The sequence below is a fragment of the Dama dama genome, chromosome 4, assembly GCF_033118175.1.
Source record: "Dama dama isolate Ldn47 chromosome 4, ASM3311817v1, whole genome shotgun sequence".
Taxonomy (NCBI): Eukaryota; Metazoa; Chordata; class Mammalia; order Artiodactyla; family Cervidae; genus Dama; species Dama dama.
The window spans coordinates 61,745,249-61,765,682 of NC_083684.1; the positions used below are offsets into that span (position 1 = coordinate 61,745,249).

The 20,434-nt window shown below is 54.8% G+C and overlaps 2 protein-coding genes across 5 annotated transcripts in view; one reads left to right on the forward strand and one right to left on the reverse strand.

Moving 5' to 3' along the window:
* The window catches only part of AP2A1 (adaptor related protein complex 2 subunit alpha 1), a 28,343-nt gene extending 18,527 nt beyond the window's left edge, over positions 1 to 9,816 (forward strand). Inside the window, exons 7-23 of the mRNA XM_061139874.1 lie at positions 828 to 936; positions 3,286 to 3,436; positions 3,769 to 3,937; positions 4,088 to 4,225; positions 4,384 to 4,566; positions 4,976 to 5,073; positions 5,210 to 5,441; positions 5,537 to 5,704; positions 5,791 to 5,954; positions 6,677 to 6,733; positions 6,837 to 6,919; positions 7,024 to 7,112; positions 8,262 to 8,386; positions 8,471 to 8,587; positions 8,680 to 8,749; positions 8,962 to 9,096; positions 9,364 to 9,816. Coding sequence (XP_060995857.1) covers positions 828 to 936; positions 3,286 to 3,436; positions 3,769 to 3,937; positions 4,088 to 4,225; positions 4,384 to 4,566; positions 4,976 to 5,073; positions 5,210 to 5,441; positions 5,537 to 5,704; positions 5,791 to 5,954; positions 6,677 to 6,733; positions 6,837 to 6,919; positions 7,024 to 7,112; positions 8,262 to 8,386; positions 8,471 to 8,587; positions 8,680 to 8,749; positions 8,962 to 9,096; positions 9,364 to 9,441 — 2,166 coding nt within the window. The 3' untranslated portion in view covers positions 9,442 to 9,816. The remainder of the gene's footprint in view (positions 1 to 827; positions 937 to 3,285; positions 3,437 to 3,768; positions 3,938 to 4,087; positions 4,226 to 4,383; positions 4,567 to 4,975; positions 5,074 to 5,209; positions 5,442 to 5,536; positions 5,705 to 5,790; positions 5,955 to 6,676; positions 6,734 to 6,836; positions 6,920 to 7,023; positions 7,113 to 8,261; positions 8,387 to 8,470; positions 8,588 to 8,679; positions 8,750 to 8,961; positions 9,097 to 9,363) is intronic.
* FUZ (fuzzy planar cell polarity protein) lies at positions 9,806 to 15,149 on the reverse strand. 4 transcript variants are annotated; one of them, XM_061139877.1, is made up of 12 exons: positions 15,105 to 15,123; positions 14,800 to 14,833; positions 14,421 to 14,542; positions 14,086 to 14,170; positions 13,536 to 13,604; positions 13,207 to 13,311; positions 12,196 to 12,393; positions 11,951 to 12,046; positions 11,476 to 11,582; positions 11,336 to 11,400; positions 11,178 to 11,252; positions 9,806 to 10,074 (listed from the first exon to the last, which is right to left on the reverse strand). In XM_061139877.1, the coding sequence occupies exons 1-12, from the start codon at positions 15,119 to 15,121 to the stop codon at positions 9,848 to 9,850; spliced, it is 1,200 nt and encodes a 399-aa protein (XP_060995860.1). In that variant the 5' UTR covers positions 15,122 to 15,123; the 3' UTR covers positions 9,806 to 9,847. The 4 variants fall into 4 exon arrangements, with proteins under 4 accessions (XP_060995860.1, XP_060995862.1, XP_060995859.1 ...); XM_061139879.1 differs by lacking the exon at positions 14,800 to 14,833 and having other exon boundaries at positions 15,105 to 15,149; XM_061139876.1 differs by lacking the exon at positions 15,105 to 15,123 and having other exon boundaries at positions 14,800 to 15,096.
* Between the last annotated feature and the right edge of the window lie 5,285 nt (positions 15,150 to 20,434).

A 20,434-nucleotide genomic window follows, 5' to 3' on the forward strand; every position in this document is an offset into this window, starting at 1 on the left:
GATAGCAAGGACGTTGTAGGCCCCCAAAGAAAGCACTCTACCCAGCCTAGAAGTCCAGGAAGGCTTCCTGGTAGAGGTGATCCTTGCCTGAGTTGAAACTTGGAGTAAATAGAAACATTTCCTGAGCAGGTAAAGAGAGGCCTGGGTTCTCAATCAAACAAAACAAAACATTAGCTCATTCGTTCAACCATGTTTTTCATTCCTTCACCACACATTCAGATACTCCTGTGGGCCACGCTTGGTAGGAGAGACACAGACAGTGGAGGGGGGGCAACTACTGTCATGGAGGGGGCTCAGAGCAGGATGAGGCTTGCTTCCTGGAGAAGGGATTTTCACGGTTGCATAGGAGTTTGCCGTGAGGACGATAAAGTCACACGCTCTTTCACTAATTCCCCCACCCCTTCGCTGAGCCCTTCTCTTGTCTGACTGTGTAGTAGGCCCAGGGACCCAGGAAAGGGTCAGACTCAGTTCCTGCTCCTGAGGAGCTTCCGGAGTTGGGGGAGAGCCACAAGGGAGCCTGCTCTAGGGAGCTGGTGAGGTCCAGCTGCTAGTGGAGGCGGCCCAGGGTGTTGTGAGGTGCCGAGCTGGCATCAGGAGTTCACAGAAGGGGATCGGATTGGCCAACATTCCCTGCCTACCTATCACCAGCTTTACTTGGAAAGATTGACCAGTCCTAGCTTGGGCTTAGATCCACCCGGTCACACTCTGTGTCCCTGAGGCTTCCTCACCACCCTCCCTGAGCCTCCAGTTTCTGCTCCATAAAGGTCACGTTGTGACAGCTGCCCCTCCCCGTTCCCCTGCCTCTGCCCACCCCTCTCTGCCCCCAGATCGTCTCCTCGGCCTCCACTGACCTCCAGGATTACACCTACTACTTCGTGCCGGCGCCCTGGCTCTCTGTGAAGCTCCTGCGGCTGCTGCAGTGCTACCCGCCACCAGGTACCAACAAGCCCGCACGGGCTGGGGCCTGGAGTCCCCCGACTCCAAGGCTGGCCAGGGGGCGGGGCGCCAGGGGTCTGTGTCAATTTCCCGGAGGCTGGCCTGGTGCCTCCAGCCCCTAATCCAAGGCCACAGTGGGGGCAGTGCCGAGCCCACGGCCCACTCAGGCTCTGGGACCAGTATGTTGTTGAGGCAGTGAGGGGCCGGGGTGGTGGGTCACCTGCAGCAGGGAGTGCTCCCCCCAGCACAGGGAACGGACAGATCGCTGTTGATTCCCCTGCCATGGCCCAGGGGCCCTGTAAAGCCAGACTCATGCCCCTGCTCGGAACATCGGGGCTCTGTTACCTCTCTTACAGATGAGGAGACCGAGGCTTGGAGAGGGGGGCCTTGCCCAAGGCCACCCAGCACATCAAGGGGTAACTCCAAGCTGTGTGGTAGGAGTCAGCGTAGCTCTGTTAGGGGTTTTCATGCCCTCAGTGCTCGTGGTCATGAGCGCTGGTGTGGACGAAGGGCCTGCAGTGAGCAGGTGCTGTGCCAGGGTGTCCAGCCGCCTCCTGCAGAACTGGTGGGGGGCAGCTGTCTCAGAAACGGAGGCTTAGAGATGAGGCATCTTTCCAGGCCCTCAGTTCAGTTCAGTTCAGTCACTCAGTCGTGTCCGACTCTTTCCGACCCCATGGGCTGCAGCACACCAGGCCTCCCTGTCCATCACCAACCCCCGGAGTTTACTCAAACTCATGTCCATTGAGTCGGTGATGCCATCCAACCATCTCATCCTCTGTCGTTCCCTTCTCCTCCTGCCTTCAATCTTTCCCAGCATCAGGGTCTTTTCAAATGAGTCAGCTCTTCACATCAGGTGGCCAAAGTATTGGAGTTTCAGCTTCAACATCAGTCCTTCCAATGAACACCCAGGACTGATCCTCCTTTAGGATGGACAGGTTGGATCTCCTTTCAGTTCAAGGGACTCTCAAGAGTCTTCTCCAACACCACAGTTCAAAAGCATCAATTCTTCGGCGCTCAGCTCTCTTTATAGTCCAACTCTCACATCAATCCATGACTACTGGAAAAACCATAGCCTTGACTAAACGGACCTTTGTTGGCAAAGTAATGTCTCTGCTTTTTACTATGCTGTCTAGGTCGGTCATAACTTTCCTTCCAAGGAGTAAGCATCTTTTAATTTCATGGCTGCAATCACCATCTGCAGTGATTCCAGGCCCTGGGCAGCGACAAAAGAGCAGAGCCTGACCACTGAGTCTGTGCACGTAACCCCTTCCCTCTCATGTGGGCCGGGCTCCTCCAGAACGTCCTGATCCTCGGGTGTCTGACCTCACAGGGCAGTTTGAGGGACCCTGTGCTGAGGTGCTCAGCACATAGTAGGTGCTTGAGAAACAGTGCCCTTTGATTCAGCCAGGGTGCTGAGCACCTGCTGGGGATGGTGGCTGGTGTGCGGCCCTGAATCTCCGCAGCCAGTCTGCACCCTGTAGCAGAGTGTACGTGAAACCGAAGGCCCTTTTCAGCCTGGGAAACCAGGGATGAATTTTGTCGTGAGTCCCTGGGGAAGGCTCTCCCAGCTGAGCTTCTTTGCTCACCCCTTAAGAAAAGGTACAGCTAGAGCCCAGGCCCCGCCTCATAATTTTGGGGTGTGCCCAGGGTGGGCTTAAAAAATGCAGTCCACGACTGCAAATTAACTATGATTATGTCTTTGTCATTTTTTGCCCCACACCTGGAATAGTTGCACCTCCCACCGCCTGTTTTGTAAACAACAGTAGAGTTTTGTGTTGCGGTGTGTCGAACGTTCTGGATTCGGCTGATCGCTCTCTGGGTCCTTTAGCTGGTTTTCTGTCTCGTGAATTTCCTGATAGATCTGGTGCCGCATTCTTTGCTGGAACATTTGCCAGCTGTTCTGTCCACTTGGGGTCACCTCACGGGCGAGGGAATTGCAGTTCTCCGGATTTTGTGAGCTCTTGGTTAGCAACTGTCTCAGGCGCTCAGACCCCTCCTTGGGAAGGGCCGGGCTTGGGGGTGTCTCTGGGGAGGGTTCCTGGTGCCGTCTTTGCTCTGTGAGACTCCTACAGGGCCTGGGTGCTGCAGCGGGGGATGGGGGGGCTCCCGGGGTCCGCCTCTGGCCCAGCAGAGTCAGCACAGAGCAGAGCGAGGGCCCAGGTCTGGGGTCCGGTCCTGTCCTCCGTCAGCCTCCCTGTGTGGCCTGGGGGCCCCAGAAGGGCTTGGGGGAGTTAAGACACCAGCCCGAAGCTGCTGGGCCCTCCCTCTTCCTCTGGAGGATGGGGGCCATGGCTTGGGGGGCCCTACCTGCAGGGAGCTCAACCCGGGGCGTGCCCTCCGTTTCCTCAGAGGACGCGGCTGTGAAGGGGCGACTGGTGGAGTGCCTGGAGACCGTGCTCAACAAGGCCCAGGAGCCGCCCAAGTCCAAGAAGGTCCAGCACTCCAACGCCAAGAATGCCATCCTCTTCGAGACCATCAGCCTCATTATCCACTATGACAGGTGCCTGTGGGGGCCAGACTCCCAGGTCCTAGGGGACGGGGTCTGGGAACATGACTTCGAGGTAGGAGGGCAATGTGGTTGTGGGGTGTTGCCGTGACTCACGGGCGCTGGGCCCCTTCTGCGGGGCAGAATTCCTGGCTCTCCATATCTGGGCTGGACGGCCCAGGTGTTGGGTCCCCGGGCATGGTTGTGACTGGGACAGGGCAGGAACTCAGAGTGGGGTCCTGAGGGGGATGCAAGATGCGTCGACTGGGGCCAGTCTTCCATCTGCTCACATCAGCTGTGTGTTTTCACCGCCCCCGCCCCCCATCTCTTCCCTCTCGCACCGGCAGTGAGCCCAACCTCCTGGTTCGGGCCTGTAACCAGCTCGGCCAGTTCCTGCAGCACCGGGAGACCAACCTGCGCTACCTGGCCCTGGAGAGCATGTGCACGCTGGCCAGCTCCGAGTTCTCCCACGAGGCGGTCAAGACGCACATTGACACCGTCATCAACGCCCTCAAGGTGCGACCTCTGGGCGCCTATCCTGGCCACACTGACCTGGCTTGTGGCTTCTCTGCTCCCTCGGAGCTGCTCGGGGATCCAGCGGCCCTGGGTGACCAGCCCAGGTCAGAAGGGAGCCTAGAACGCACCCTACCCGCTCTCCTCCCTCAGACGGAGCGGGACGTCAGCGTGCGGCAGCGGGCGGCTGACCTCCTCTACGCCATGTGTGACCGGAGCAATGCCAAGCAGATCGTGTCAGAGATGCTGCGGTACCTGGAGACGGCCGACTACGCCATTCGTGAAGAGATCGTGAGTCCTGGGAGGGGCCGGGCACCCAGACTCCGGGACCTGAGGGAGGAGGGGCCCCCCTCCAGGTGGGGACATGCTGAGCCCAGATGTGGCGAGTCCACACCCCAGTTCCCCTGCCTGGGACACACACGCACGCCCAACCTTCCCTCCGCTGGTAGGTCCTGAAGGTGGCCATCCTGGCTGAGAAGTACGCCGTGGACTACAGCTGGTACGTGGACACCATCCTCAACCTTATCCGCATCGCGGGCGACTACGTGAGCGAGGAGGTGTGGTACCGTGTGCTGCAGATAGTTACCAACCGCGACGACGTGCAGGGCTACGCTGCCAAGACCGTCTTCGAGGTCAGCGTCCCCGTCTCACCCCACAATGGGGCATCAGGGCAGAGCCAGGATAGCTGGGGCTGTGGGGCCAGCTGGCCCGGGCCTCATCCTCAGAGGGGCCGGGCCACCACGGGCCAGTGTGAGGGTCAGTAGGGCACAGGATGCCCGGTGTGTAGTCACTGGTCCCTGAGTTCCGCCAGCTTCCTGCTCTTTCCGCTCCAGACAAGAGTTCCCATTCAGCTCCATTTTATTCCCAGCTCAGTTCAGTCACTTAACTACTCGGTGCCTCAGTTTCCCCAGCTGTAAACCCAACCACAGCAGTCACCAGGCTTCTGCAGTTAATAGGAGTCAAGGGCTCAGTGGAGCGCCGGGTACATGCTGAGCGCTCCTGAGCCAGGATGCTGCTGCTCACCACTGTTCCCGCCCGCAGGCGCTCCAGGCACCCGCCTGCCATGAGAACATGGTGAAGGTTGGCGGCTACATCCTCGGGGAGTTCGGGAACCTGATTGCTGGGGACCCCCGCTCCAGGTGAGGGGTTTGGGGGCCCAGGGCCCACCTGGGGTCCTGGGAAGGGTCCCTCTGAGGGAGGCGGCACCTCCCACAGGGGCTACTGGGAGAGGGTGGTGCAGCCGGCTGCCCACCGACATCTGCCCACTCTTTGCAGCCCCCCGGTGCAGTTCTCCCTGCTGCACTCCAAGTTTCACCTGTGCAGTGTGGCCACGCGGGCCCTGCTGCTCTCCACCTACATCAAGTTCATCAACCTCTTCCCGGAGACCAAGGCCACCATCCAGGGCGTGCTGCGGGCCGGCTCCCAGCTACGCAACGCTGACGTGGAGCTCCAGCAGCGGGCCGTCGAGTACCTCACCCTCAGCTCGGTGGCCAGCACGGACGTCCTGGTCAGAGCCCAGTCCCCACGTGCCCCGCCCCTGTGCCTTGCCTCCACTCCTGCTGGAGACCGGTGCTGACGCGCGTCCCTGACCGAACCCTGCAGGCCACGGTGCTGGAGGAGATGCCACCCTTCCCCGAGCGCGAGTCGTCCATCCTGGCCAAGCTGAAGCGCAAGAAGGGGCCGGGGGCCGGCAGCGCCCTGGACGACAGCAGGAGGGACCCCAGCAGCCACGACATCAATGGGGGCGTGGAGCCCACCCCCAGCACCGTGGTAAGTCCCGGGGAGCTGGGCTGGGGGCGGGGCGGCTGGGCCCGGCCAGGCCAGCCCCTTCTCACCTGCCTCCACGTTGCCCGCAGTCCACACCCTCGCCCTCCGCCGACCTCCTGGGGCTGCGGGCAGCCCCTCCCCCCGCGGCCCCCCCGGCCCCCTCGGGTGCAGGCAACCTCCTCGTGGACGTCTTCTCCGACAGCCCAGCCACCCAGCCCGGCCTGGGGCCCAGCCCCGAGGAGGCCTTCCTCAGGTACCGGCCTTGGGCCCAGGGCGGCCCCCTTTTCATCTGCCCCCCACCCCAACTCCCCTCTCCCTGAGCCTCGTGTCTTCCCTGGCTGCTGCCTGCCCCGGTCTCCCCCATCCCTCCCTCCCTGTGGGCCTCTCTGGGCTCTCGCTGACCCTGGCCACCCTGTGTTGTCCTTCCCTGTCACCGTCTCAGCCTGCTCTTCCTTCTCCTTCTCTCCTCCCGTCTCTCTCTCTTTCTCTCTCCGCCCTCTTGCTGCCTCTCTGGGATTGGCTGCCTGCCACGCCTGTCTTCTCTTGTCTGCTCTGGGATTGGATGGCCCAGCGAGCTGGAGCCGCCTGCCCCTGAGAGCCCCATGGCTTTGCTGGCTGATCCAGCTCCAGCTGCTGAGTAAGGGGTGGCCTCAGGGGGTTGGGGGGCAGACTCTTGTATCCCCCCGGGAGGGTTAGGGGACTGGGAGCTCTCAGCAGTCTCTCCTGATGAGCTGCGAGGGCTTGGGAGTGAGAATCAGGGCCGTCTGGTATAGGGTAGGGGGGTGATGGCTCCTGCCAGGGTCCTCTTCCCATCAGAGGCAATTGCCAGTCTGATTGAGGGGCTCTGTGGGGAATCCAGGTATGTGGATTCTGGGCCTCTGTTCCTTCAGGGCTTGCTGTCTCCCACCACTAGCTCTGGGCCTTGACCTCTAGTTCCCCAAGCCCCCTCCCATCTCCCTCCTTTCCCACCTGCAGCGCAGGTCCTGAGGACATTGGCCCGCCCATCCCCGAAGCCGATGAGCTGCTGAATAAGTGAGTTGTGGGTGAGGTTGGGGACGGAAGTAGGGATGAGTGGGGAGCACAGAGCAGAGCCCAGGCAGGCACCGTCATCCTGACCCCCCACTGCCCCACGCAGGTTCGTGTGCAGGAACAACGGGGTGCTGTTTGAGAACCAGCTGCTGCAGATTGGAGTCAAGTCAGAGTTCCGGCAGAACTTGGGTGGGTCCAGAGGGCAATGGGGTGAGGTTTCTGGGAGACCCCGACTTGGGGAGGACATGGAAGGAACTCAGATGGAGCTCTGCCTCTCACCCCTGCTCCCACAGGCCGCATGTATCTCTTTTATGGCAACAAGACCTCGGTGCAGTTCCAGAACTTCTCTCCCACTGTGGTCCACCCTGGAGACCTCCAGACTCATATCCTCTCGGCCTGACCCAGCCCTGCTCCTCCAGGTCTGCCTTCCTGGCAGCCGGGAAACAGATCCAGATCCCTCTTTGGCCCCCTTACTTGAGAGCCTGAGCCCATGGTACTTCTCTGAGATTTAGCATCATCTGTAAGAGGGATTGAGCCTCTTTCCCAGGACAGGAGAGGACACTGACATGACATGACAGGGATGCAGGAGGTGTTATTTCCTGAATCCCACATGCTCTGGGCATCAGTTGGTCCCTGTCAGGCCCCTCGCTGGGTCCTAACCTTTTCTTCCATCGGGTTCCACACCCATGATTCCAGTGCCTCGGCCAGTCACTTGGCCTCTCCGAGCCCTACACTCCCTTCGGTGAAGTGTGGATCCTCCTCTTCCTTCTCAGTCTTGTTTTGAAGATCAGTGTGGCTGGAAGACCCTGGAAGGGTGGCTGGCATGAAGGAACTGCTTGAGCAGTGTCAGTCCCCTGTCCCCCATTCTCTGGGCCTCAGTTTCCACAACTTGGAAATTAGAGTGATTATACCCCAAAACTTGAAGACCATTTTAGCTTTGTTTCATTCAACATTTCCAGAGACCTCCTGGAGGCTCAGCTTTGTGCTGGGCAGGGGCGGGGGGAGAGACATAAGACCCCAACTTGCCAATGGGTTGTTGACACAAAGGTAGATGGTGGTAGTAATACTCATTGCTACCATTTCAGTGAACTTACCATGTGCCAGACACACTGACAAGTACTTGTGGGAGATTATTTCATTGACTGCTGAGGACACTTACATCCATTTCGACGATGAGGCTAAGAGAGGTTAAATGACGTCTTAACCTCTAAGAAGAGCTGGGATTCAAACCCAGGTCAGCCGTCAGAGCCAGGGCGTGACCTGTGCCATAATGGAGGTGGCTGAGCCCGCTGTGGAAAGCCAGAGGCACCCAGGTCAGAGGTTTGGATTAGGAAGGACTTTGGAGCTGGGTCATGTTGGATGAGCCCGGGACGGCAGGGCTGGGCCCCTCAGAGACCTGCAGGCTGGGGCCGCCAGGAAAGTTCTGAACCATCAGGTGATGATGGTGAAGTCCCTTTGCCCTCCTCGGCGCCCCTCCATTCCTCCCCACTCCCCCACTCGCATTTCTGGCTTCCTTGACCACGGGCGGGCACAGCTGGCCGTGCAGACCAAGCGGGTGGCCTCGCAGGTGGACGGCGGGGCGCAGGTGCAGCAGGTGCTCAACATTGAGTGTCTGCGGGACTTCCTGACGCCGCCGCTCCTGTCGGTGCGCTTCCGGTGAGTCAGGAGGCGGGGCGCTGCCGGGTGGGCGGGGCCTTCAGGACGAGGGCGGGGCCTGATGAGCCTGCTCTCTCCCAACAGGTACGGGGGCGCCCCCCAGTCCCTCACCCTGAAGCTCCCAGTGACCATCAACAAGTTCTTCCAGCCGACGGAGATGGCGGCCCAGGACTTCTTCCAGCGTTGGAAGCAGCTAAGCCTGTGAGCCGCTGGGGAAGGGAGCCAAAGCCGCCCTCAGGGTGGGCGGGACTGGGGCTTCCAGATCCCTGACCTGGACCTTTTCCCGCCCCTAGCCCCCAACAAGAGGCCCAGAAAATCTTCAAAGCCAACCACCCCATGGACGCGGAGGTCACTAAGGCCAAGGTGAGAGGCTAGACAGGAGAGGCACGGGGTCTACGATCCCAGTCCTGCCTCTCCTCTCCCGAACTCTGGGATTTCGGGTGCGGTGGCTGCTCTACTTGAACCTGTTTTCCCATCGGTAAAGTGGGACTAATTTCCACTCCCAAGGGTTTGGGGTAACTGGAATGTTGCTGTCTGGGAGCTAACAGAGATCGGGCACCCCCTGTCCCCCTTAGCTCCTGGGGTTTGGCTCTGCTCTCCTGGACAATGTGGACCCCAACCCTGAGAACTTCGTGGGGGCTGGAATCATCCAGACTAAAGCCCTGCAGGTGGGCTGTCTGCTCCGGCTGGAGCCCAACGCCCAGGCTCAGGTGAGTGGTGGTTCCCAAGGCCGCCTGCTCCGCGTGCATTCTCTGCTCTTCTGTCTTCCTCTCCCTTTTCCTCCCCGCTTTTGTCTCTCTATATTCTTTACACCCTTTGTGACCTCTTTTTTACCTTTCATCCTTTCCCTCTCTTATATCACCTTTCTGACCCCTTGATCCTTTCTGTCTCATCATTTATCTGCCCTGTATCTAACCCCCCTCCCCCACGCTCTCCATCCCCTCTGCCTCCTCCCTGAGTTGCTCTGTCCCCCCTAGATGTACCGGCTGACCCTGCGCACCAGCAAGGAGCCCGTCTCCCGTCACCTGTGTGAGCTGCTGGCCCAGCAGTTCTGAGCCCTGGACTCTGCCCCCCCGGGGATGTGGCCGGCACTGGGCAGCCCCCAGGACTGAGGCAGCTTTGGTGGATGGGGCAGCGAGGGACCTCTTCTGGTGACAGGGAAGACCCTGGGGTAGGGGGATGCCCAGGAACTTCCTCCGGCCTTTTGTATTTTTATTTTTGTTCATCTGCTGCTGTTTACATTCTGGGGGGGTAAGGGGGAGCCCCCTCCCTCCCTTTTCCCCCGAAGCACAGAGGGGAGAGGGGCCAGGGAAGTGGGTGCCTCCTCCCCTCCCACCCCATCCCTGTCATAGCCCCTCCTGCCCCCTCCCCTTCCAGGGGCTGTGTATTATTGTGAGCGAATAAACAGAGAGACGCTAGTAGCCCCCGTCCTTGTCTGTGTCTGGTGCTCAAGTCCAGTGGTCAGAGGAGTGGGGTGAGGGCATGCAGAGTGTGGGTGGCCAGGCCCCGCAGCCCATATGTGGGGCTTTGAGCAGACAGCAGCAGCAGCAGCCGCCGTGGCCCCAACTGCAGCGCCACCAGCCGCCATCCTGTGCCTGGCTGCTCAGTCCCCGACACCAAGTAGCAGGCTCTGGCTACCTGGGCCCGGTGGACAGCCTCTTCTGCTTTCTCCTCTGGCTGCCCCGGCTCTGAAGGAAGGACAGCGAGGGTCAAGGTGACCAGTGAGGCCTGGACAACTAGGATGCCAACCTGAGGGAGCCACCCCCATCCTGGGCTAAGTTTGACATCTGATGGAAGAGCCTCCAGCTCCAGCCAGCTGTCAGGACTTGAGATCAGACTTTCTCCCCCTCTTCCAGCCCCAGTGCCCCACTTTCCTGGGGACACTCTGTGTGCAGCCCCAAGGAACCTGGTTACAGTACAGATCACAGACATGCAAGAGATCCTGCCCAGGAGCCAGGCACTGGCCTCCAGAGGACCCCACCCCACTTGGGAATCAGGTGCGGAGGTGGAGTTGCACGGCTAGGAAGGGGCAGTTCTTTACTCCTCCAGGGAGGACTTTTCACCATCTTGTTAACTCATCAGGGTCTTTGCTGGGATTGTAGTATCACTCTAGGTCCCTTTCTTTGGGCCTCAGGTTCTGCGTGACAGCTTTTCCTCCTGGACCTGAGTTCTGTGGAATCTACCACCCTTCTCCACCCAAAGCCTGTATTTTCAGCAGTAGAGCGGGAGCGTGTGGATGTGGAAGCCAGGCTGCCTGTGTTTGAATCACAGCTGAGCTCTGCTGTTTAGCTAAACCTGTTAGCTCATCTATAATATGGAAATGATGTGAAAGTTGCTCAGTCTTTTCCAGCTCTTTGTGACTGTATAGTCCATGGAATTCTCCAGACCAGAATACTGGTGTGGGTAACCTTTCCCTTGTCCAGGGGATCTTCCCAACCCAGGGATCGAACCCAGGTCTCCCGCCATCACGGACAGATTCTTTATCAACTGAGCTATAAGGGAAGCTAGAGGAAGAAGTGAATCAATACACAAGCAGCACCTGGCAGGAGATGAGGTCTCGGTGTTTAGGGTCAGCCAGGAGGCTCTGAAGCCTGCAGGCTGGGCCCTCCCTGCCCTTCCCTTCAGCTCTCTTCCCTCCTTGCCTGTGTACATGCCCAGGGCTCACAGATAGCCATGCCCAGTCCACGCTTCTCCTACTGCTTTCCCCTCTCCCGCCTGTTACTCCCGCCTCGTGAGAACTGGGACCCAGTGCCCCAGCCTGTGCAAAAGGGTCGCTGTGCCCGCCGCTGACCTGGTGGGAAGTGAGTGGCGGTGACCAGGGTGTAGAAAGAGCGGAGAAGGCGCCGGCGGTGCTCCGGCGACGGTTCTGAAGGAGGAAGAGGGGCGCGGTAACGCAGAGCCCCTGCCCAGCCCCCCGCCCCTCCTGGCCCCCGCCCACCTCCCAGTCACCTTTATCCCGAGAGGGCTCCACTGTGAAGAGACAGCGTTTCAGTTCCAGGTGGAGGAGCAGCAGCCTGTGAGGAAACAGGTGTCACGGCCAGGAAAGAGGTGCTGAGGACCCCCAACCCACTCCCCCTGCCGCGCCCTACCCGAGGATGTCCGTGTGCAGCGGGAAGCCCGCGGGCAGCGCTCGGGGTCCCAGCGGCAGGCAGCCCCGCAGCGGCTCCAGTAGGGGCTGCCACCAGCGCTCCAGAAGCTGCAGGGGGCGTGGTCAGCAAGAGAGGCGGGGCCCAAGGGCGAGGTTGGGGGTACCCAGGGGAGGCAGTTTGGCCAGGGAGCTGGGGAGGAGACCACAAAGGCAGAGGGGGCCGCGGGAGGGAAGAGAGAGGGGCCTGGAGGGATGGGGAAGAGGGGCCCCGGAGGCGGAGCCCAAAGGAGCGGGGCCACTAGAGGGTGGTGCCTGTGGGGGCGGGGCCTGGAGAGGGCGGATCTACGAGGGGCGGGCCGGACACAGGGCGGGTCCAGGGTAAAGGCGCACTCGCCTGGCATGGTGCTCAAAGGAGTGCCAGGGCTCGCGAGTAGAAAGGTGAACTAGAAGCAAAGCGGGACGGAGCCCCAATTCACCTGCGCATCCAGCTGGCTGAGGTGAGGCCGCGGGCCGCAGAGCAGGCACAGTTCCAAGTCCGGCAGAAGCGTCAGGGTCAGCAGCCGGTGCGGAACCTGCAGCAGCGAGGAGGGTGGGCTGGCCGGAGCTCCTCCTCTTCTCTTCGCAAGCCCGGTCTCCTAGAGGCGGTCCTCCAGGTCCCACCCCTGGCGCGCTCCTCCCAGCCCTCACCGTTCCCCCCTGCCCGCCCCACCCACTCACTCACCGTGGGGCTCCCGTGCGGCAGGTACACCGGGTAGTCGCGAGCGGCCTGCGGCGGCAGGGACCCCACCAGCCAGGGGAGCAGCACGGCCTCCGGCATCCCCAGCCGCCACCAGCTCTCGGTCGCTGCCACCACCCGGCCCGACACGACCAGGCTGACGAAGGCCGTGCCCGCCGCCTCAGCGAACCCGGAGAGGGCTTCCTGGGTAAGGGAGGCAGGCCGGCCGCGAGTCAGAGAACATGAGCAGGGGCGACAGACTTCCCAGGTGGGTGAGTAGGGGAGGAGACCGGCGTACAGTTCAAAGCGAGCTTGGTGGCCGTGCTCCTGTGTCTCACCACCCCTCCCGGGCCTGAGTTCCTTCACCTTCACATGCAGCTACCATCCCCGAGTCACACAGTAAAATTAAACAGGTAGGGTGACCGCTGCCTAGTCTGACACGTCCTTTTAACAGCAGCAGCCACGGTTTATTGAGTGCTATTAAGTGCCAGGTGGGTGCAATCTACAAGCTACTGAAGCTCAGAGAGGTTGTCAGCTGCCCAGAGCCACACTGCTGGGAGGCAGCCATGCCAGATGAAATGAGATCAATATTTAAGGAAGAGCAGATAGAGATTTCCGTGGCAGAAAGAACAGGATGTGCCAGGGCAGAGAAAGTGGGGAGTTGTAGGGATTTGTGAGACTCATGAGGCAGCTGGGAGAGGGTGGACTGTGGAGTTAGGAGTTAGCAGAGGTTAGGGCAAGAAGGCAGGCGGGCATCAGATTCCTCAGGTCCTCAACATGAGACTAAGGGGCTAGGACCTTGTCCTGGGGCTGATGGAAGTCTCGGGTGGGCTGTGACCAGGGGAGGGGCAGTGTCAGCTCTAGGTGTAGAAAGATCCTTCTGGGGTCAAGTGGGAGCTGGACTGGAAGCCAAAAGTATAGGAAGAGGCAATGGTCCAAAGATAAAGAAGACGGACACTGGCCTCTGACACAGGGCCAGAGGGATAGTTTTAAAAGTTGACAAGGCATTCCCAATACCTGCAGCAGGGACCCCTCGGGAGGAACCACACAGTCCGCACACTGGGTCAGGTCCCCAATGAGCTCTGAGTCCCCCAGGAAGCTGTCGATGAGGCGGTAACTGGCCTAGCAGAAGGGAAAATGGAGGAGCCTAAGACCCAGGTGGCACCCAAATCTGCTGGCTCCCCCCAGAAAACTGGCCTACTGGGCCTTCCTAGGGGATGTCAGACAACCAAGATGCCTTGGGAGCCCAATGGATAAGGCTGCCCCAAGGGTTTCTGGGAACTATAGTTCCCAAATATCAGTGACCAGGTATCCTAACTTCCCATCCTCATGTCCTACAGCCTCACCCTCAGCTCCTTCTTCAGTCTCTCTACGTTGCGGATATTGGTTAGCTCTTCAAGTCCCACGAGAAGAACCTAGAAGAACCATATAGGAGAGTAGGGGCCCTGGACAATTGGTTATAAGACAGGAGGGGTTGGGACTCAGACTCCTGTGTCTGAGGGAGGAGTTGGACTGAGGGCCAGAATTCCTGGGTTCTACAGGAGGCTGTTGGGAGTCTGGACTTCTGGGTCTGAGGGAGAGGGATGCTGAGAACTCAGATTCCTGATGTTGGGAAAGAGAGTAAAGGAGGGACTTCCCTAGTACTCCAGTATTCTTGCCTGGAGAATCCCATGGATGGAGGAGCCTGGCAGGCCACAGTCCATAGAGTCACAAAGAGTCGGACACAACTGTGACTTCCCTCTCTTCCCTAGTGGTCCAGTGGTTAAGACACTGCACTTCCACCCAGCAGGGGGCAGGTTCAGTCCCTGGTCTGGGAACTATGATCCCACATACCACAGGGTGTGGACAAAAACAAACAAGAACTTTTTTTTAAAAAAGAGGGTTAGGGAGTCTCACCATGGCCCCAAACACCATCTGGAGTAGTCTCTCCAGCCTCAGCTCCGAGGTGCCCTCCTCAGACGACAGAACAATGAGGGTGATGCTGTGAGAAAGGAAGGTGAGAAGGATGAGTCCAGGCCAAGTAAACAAGGCAAAGAGGAGAGTAGGTCTACCCTGGATCCATGCCCCAGCACAACCGGCCTCTCGTACAAAGAAGCTCAGCAATCAGGCTGAATGCCTTGTCAAAGATCCCACAGCCCAGTCTCAGCTGGCGCTGGAGAGCTGGACAGCTTGGGGGTCATCTTCAACAGGGGCTGTCCCCCTGGCCCTGCCCCCAAGCTGCTCTTGGAGACCTGTCGTGGAAGCTCTTCCACACCACGGTTGTGTCTTCCGTCCTCGCAGAGCTCAGTTGCACCTCGAGATTCTGCCCAAACATGTGGACTCCATTGAGGGAGCCGATGACAGAGAATGGGAGCTGGGGAAAGATTGGGAACTTGAGACAAGAGCCCCCCAGTTTCCTCCTCCTTGAGAACCAACTACTCAGGCCCCCAACCCCGTTCCTCTCTCTAAGAGACCCTGGCCCCTCCTCTTCAAGGAACCAGGATTACTGGTCAATTGCACCTTCGACGGTCTAAACACAACTCTGAAACTTCCCCAGCCTCTACTCCCTTGAGGACCCAGAGTCCTTCTAAATCCCTGCTATTTCAGAGATCCAGGCGCCCAGGGTCCCACCTGTTGGCGGGCGGGGGCGCCACCGCGGCTGCTCCTGCAAAACAGGGGGACCCCGCTAGATGCCGCGAGGCACAGAAGATGTACCGTGCCCTCGGTCCCCTCCTCCCCCATCTGGAACGCTCGCCACCCAACTCCCCTCGTGGGGAGAGTCAATGCCCGCCTCCGAGCACGCCCATAGTCACACGAAGTCAGGCTGCTGCTGTCCGGAGCCGCCAGAGGGCGAGATAGGGAGCTGATTGGAAGAGGACTAGATTCCCGCCTTCCTCATCCCAACTCAAACCCCTCCTCAAGCCCTTTTCCAGCACCTCCCCGCGAGCCCCATTACGCTCTCTTCCGCCCCAGCCGGAAGTCACAATACCCCTAACAAAGATGGCGGCTTTGTATTTGCTAAGCTGACTGGTCGCTACTTGAAGCGATTTGACTCTATTTAAAGAAGAGGATGAAGAGCCCAGTTTGAAGGTAGTGACTACTCCAAAGGCGCTGCCTCGTAACCACCACGTAAGCGAGTGTGTTTCACATTCTGAATTGACAAACAACCGTACCACACTCAAAGATGGCGACGATGCCGAAGCGTTGCCTAGCAACCGCTTTAGCTTGGCTTTCTCTTTTATCGTAGGAAACACTACGGGCTCAAAGATGCCGACCGCGCCTTGGGGTTTCCTAGCAACGACCAGTCTTATTTTCCTTCTAAGGCTATAAATAGTTGTGCCCCTCTCAAAGATGGCCGCATGACGAATCACGAGCAATCTTCCTTAGAGCAAAATTGAGAAAGACACCATCTCCCCCTTTCTTTCGAGGATGGTTTGGTCCGGCAAGAGTTGCCTAGTAACCAACAAATGACTTGGTTGTTTTTGTTATTAGAACAAGAAAGATGAAATCCTTTATGTTCTAGAATCGTAAAATAATATTATTTATAATGAATTTACACATGATAGTGTATAGTGCAGAATGTGAAAATACTTCTACCGAAATCCTTTCCCTGAAATAAAAAGTTAACAGTTTAACACAGGATATTCACGTTTTCACAGATACTACTGTGCTAATGTTGTTTTCAAACTTTGTTTTTCTCATGAAATTGTATAAATATACTTCGTCTTTTTAAAATGTCTTATCCTAACCTATACCATGGATGTAACAAAATATATTTAGCTCATTCTATACTGAGGTAAGTTAGGTTCTTATCACTATGTGTTTAAAGGTATAAAGTAAATATTCATTAAGTTATCAGTTAATCAGATCGTTTTTCTCAGAACAGCTGCCTTCATTTCTGCAAATACATTTACAAAACATATAGTTGTATTAAGAAAGCATTTATTTCTTTTAAACATGTTTTGCCTGCATTCTGGATTTGATTTCTAATAGCTGATAAGAAATAAGACATTTACTTGTACATTAAATTACATGAAACTTAAAAAGTGCATAAAATAACAAATGAAGTAAAATATCAATTTTTCCTTGTAGTTCCATGAATTTCTCCTTTAGTCTTCTTATATTTATTTAGAGTTCTGATATACTTAGGTTTATTTCTATCACTTTACTTTTTTTGGTAAGAAGTAGAACACTCCATAGACAGCATGGGGACTATCTCAGAGGCAAGAGGGACCTATTTCTATCATTTTATTTTTATATTTCTTGTTGTCCTGCCTTTTCCATGCTTATTTCCTCCTTTCTTTTAATGGATTTGTTTCCTCAGTCCATTTTGTCCTCTTTCTTCTGGCTTCAAATTTATACATTAATTCTCTTTTATTATTTTTGAAATTTTGCCATCACATTTAATTCAGCAAAAGGTTAAAGATTTTTAAACCCTCTCTCAAAAAATACAAAGAATGTGACAAGTTAACTCCATTAAACTCCCTCCAGACTAAGCAACTAGTGTTGCTAGCATTCTAATTTGACTTTTTAAAATGCCTTCATTGAATACTTTTTCTTATTTTATGCAGGCAATTGTAATTGTATGTTTATGATTCATTTTGTCCTCCCTGTTCGTTCTTGCATTTCAGATCACTTTCCAGGGATAGTTGAAAAATTTCCAAAAGTAAATAAATAAATAAATAAAAAGAAAGAAAAATTTCCTACTTCCTAGAGGATTTCCTACTGGAAAACTCTCTACTCACAATATTTCTAATACCAAATGTGTAGGTTTTCCACACCAAGCAGTTCCCCAGTTTTCTGTGGACACAGACTGTCTTATAAGCCAATTAAATTCTGACACCAACCACCTAGAGTTACACACACACACTCACATCCTTAAAGTCTCAGATCCACAAGACTACAGCCACTTCACACACCAGTTAGAAGTAGTGGGTCCCCAGGTTACCCACACTTTGGTCTGAGTGGCCTACATGTAACAGGGATCCCCATGACCCCCTCTTCTTATTGCCCTAACTTGGCCTCTGTTCACCGTTGCTGAATAGAAATGCGGAGGTAAGAGTTTTGGGTGAAGTAGAGAAGAGTAGCTTTTATTTCTTTGCCAGGCAAAAAGGGACCATAGTGGGCTGATGTCCTAAAGACTGTGTGACCCACCCTGGAATGGACAGTGAGGAATGTCACAGTGTTCAGGAAGCAGGGTATGATCAGCTCGTGGACCATTCTTGGATTGGTTAGCATTTAGGTGAAGTTTCAAGCATCATCAATTTTCTGGTTTCAGCCAGTCTAGGGTCTGCATTTTTGTGGTCAGCAGTTTTCATCTGGAGCGGGTCTGCTTCCTGTAAAAAACAACTTAGGAATGTGTGTCAGGCCTTTATCTATATCTTTCAGAGAACTGGGATTTCGCTGGTTCTGCTGTGTGGCAGAATTACAGTCTAAATTGTTACCAGTTCCCCAGTTCAACAGCTATTCTTTGTTTCTACATCTTCATATTTCCAAATCATTAACTTTTGGGTCAGCACTTTACTTCAAAAGACAAGGACATAGGGCTTGAACACTATTTCATTCTCATGTTCAATAATTTGCTCTTAGGGTTCACAGAACCCACGGAAACATTTTACTCACTATTGTTGGTTTATTATAAAGGATATTACAAAGGATAAAAATGAACAGCCAGGGGAGTGGGATAGATTGGGACTTTGGAATTAGAGACACAAAAAATTACATGGATATGGAACTTCCCTGGGGGTCCAGGGCTAAGATTCCACACTCCCCATGCAGGGGGCTCTGGGTTTCAACCCTGGAAATGGCAACCCACTCCAGTATTCTTGCCTGGAGAATCCCATGGACGGAGGAGCCTGGCGGGCTACAGTCCATGGGGTCGCAAAGAGTTGGACACAACTAAATTGACCGAGCATGCACGTGGCACGCACAGGGAACTAGATCCCTTATCCTGTCACTAAGAGTTCACAGGCCTCAGCGAAGATTTCATGTGCCACAACTAAGAACTGGCAGAGCCAAATAAATAATAAGAAAAGAACTTGGCAAAAGTGGTGGGATGTCACTTCTGAGATTAGGTTATAAAGATGGCAACTTCCATCCTTCTTTGTATTCTCTCTCTTGCCCTCTCTTGTTCACTCTGATGCAGCCAGCCATGTCGTGACTGATCTAAAAAGAGGTCCTTGTGAGTCAGGCTGGGACCTGAAACTTGGGAACCTTTCCTAGAGCACTTGCACTTAAGCCAGACATCTCCTTGAGCAAGAGGATACAATGAAACTATGAGACTAAAAATAACTACATGCATAATGTTTTCCCAGTAGGGGAAAATTATGTACATATGTGCAAAGTTGCTTTGTGTCTGACTCTTTGCAATCCCATGGACTGTAGCCCACCAGGCTCCTCTGTCCATGGGATTCTCCAGGCAAGAATCCCGAAGTGGGTTGCCAAGCTCTCCTTCAAAGGATCTTCCCCACCAGGGGTCAAACCTACGTCTCCTGCAGTTCCTGCATTGAAAGCAGATTTTTTTTTTTTTTTTTTCTTTTTACTGCTGAGCCAAAATAATGATGTTCAATAAGATACAAAAAGGCCACAAACCAGTTGCCACTTCTGAGGCTCCAGGAGCAAAAGGAGGGTACTGTGCCCCGCACACAGCACCACCAAGGGGTGGGCAGACCACCTAAGCCACCTTTCCAGCCCAACCCGTCCCCACCCTCACCTCATTTAAAGAACCAGCCTACCTCCCCTCACAAGCTAGCAGGGGTGCCTGTTTCTTGTTCTTTTCCCTCCCTCAAGCTAAGAGCCTGTGGGAGGGTCCCAATAAAGCCTTGCCTGAATTTCTCATTTGGCCTCTTATCAATTTCTATTGATTAAAAAGTCCAAGGACCCTGGTCAGTAACACATGGAACCTCTAGTCAATAACCTGGGAGGAACTGAACCCTGCCAACAATGACAGGAATGAGCATGGGAGCAGGTCCTTCCTAGCCGTGCCTTGAGATGATTACAGCCCTTGCTGACCCTTTGATTATAGCCTGTAAGGAACTCTGGAGCATGGGACCCAGCTAAGCCACATCTCAATTCCTGATCTACAGGAACGTCAAAGTAACAATGTTGTCATTTCATGCCACTAAGTTTTGGGGTAATTTGTTACACAACCCAAGGTAACTTAAATAGTGTCCTTTATTTCTATTATTTTGCATATTGTGGTACCTTTTGAACCTGGCAATTTCTGTACCTGAATCCTGGGGGTGGGGGTGGGGCTGCCTCCTGTTAATTTTTGCTTCTGTGAGTTCTAATTTCAATCCTTGTCTCTGCAGCTGTGGTCTTTGTGCTATTGATCGGAGTCCTCTAGGGAGGATTCACCCTTCAGGTCATCACAGAGTGTCAGGCTGGGCTCCCCGTGGTGTTTAGCAGCTTCCCACTATTTTACACATGACTGTGTATATATGTCAATGCTACTTTCTCAATTCGTCCCTCCCTCACCTTCCCCTACTGTGTCCACAAGTCCCTCTACTAGATTCATCAATACCATTTTTCTAGATTCCCTATGTTTGCATTAATATACTTGCTTTTCTCTTTCTGATTTACTTCATTCTGTGTGAGAGGCTCGAAGACTAGCCCAGAATTAGATCAGCTGCTGTGGAAGGCCATTGCTTAGCTGAGGAACTACACCAAGTTTTTCACATCACAGCTGCCATAAGGTTCTTGGTAATGCCAATGAGCACCTCTGGAATTTCTTTTCCAACCCTATCTTTTTTGTTGTCAATTTCTATTTCCATTCTGGGGGAGGTGAGATCCTTAAAGACTACCCATACCTCTTATGAAACCACCAATGTCGCAAAAACAATGTCATATCATCTAATTATCAATGCCAGAACCTGAAGTCCAAGCTAAAATATCTCATTGTTTGTTTTACTATTTGTAATCCATTAATGGTAACAATGGTAATGGTTAAAAATCAGTTAACAGAACCAATTTTGCATTCAGCTTATCTAAAGGAAAGTTTCCTTATGGTTAGGAGGGAATTTTAGGTACCATTTCAAGCTCCATACCTGTTGATCACTTTGCTTTTCTCCAGTTTACTTTTATCTTCCTTATGATTTTATTAAACTTTAATTACACTAGCATACAAAAGAAGAGATCTGCTTTAGATTTAAAGGAATTTTAAGATGTCTAAACACAGGTTCGGTCATTGTTGGATCTTGATGCAAATAAAACAACTGTAAGAAGACATCTTGTGAGAACTGGGGAATTTTGATTATGGATTTAAGTG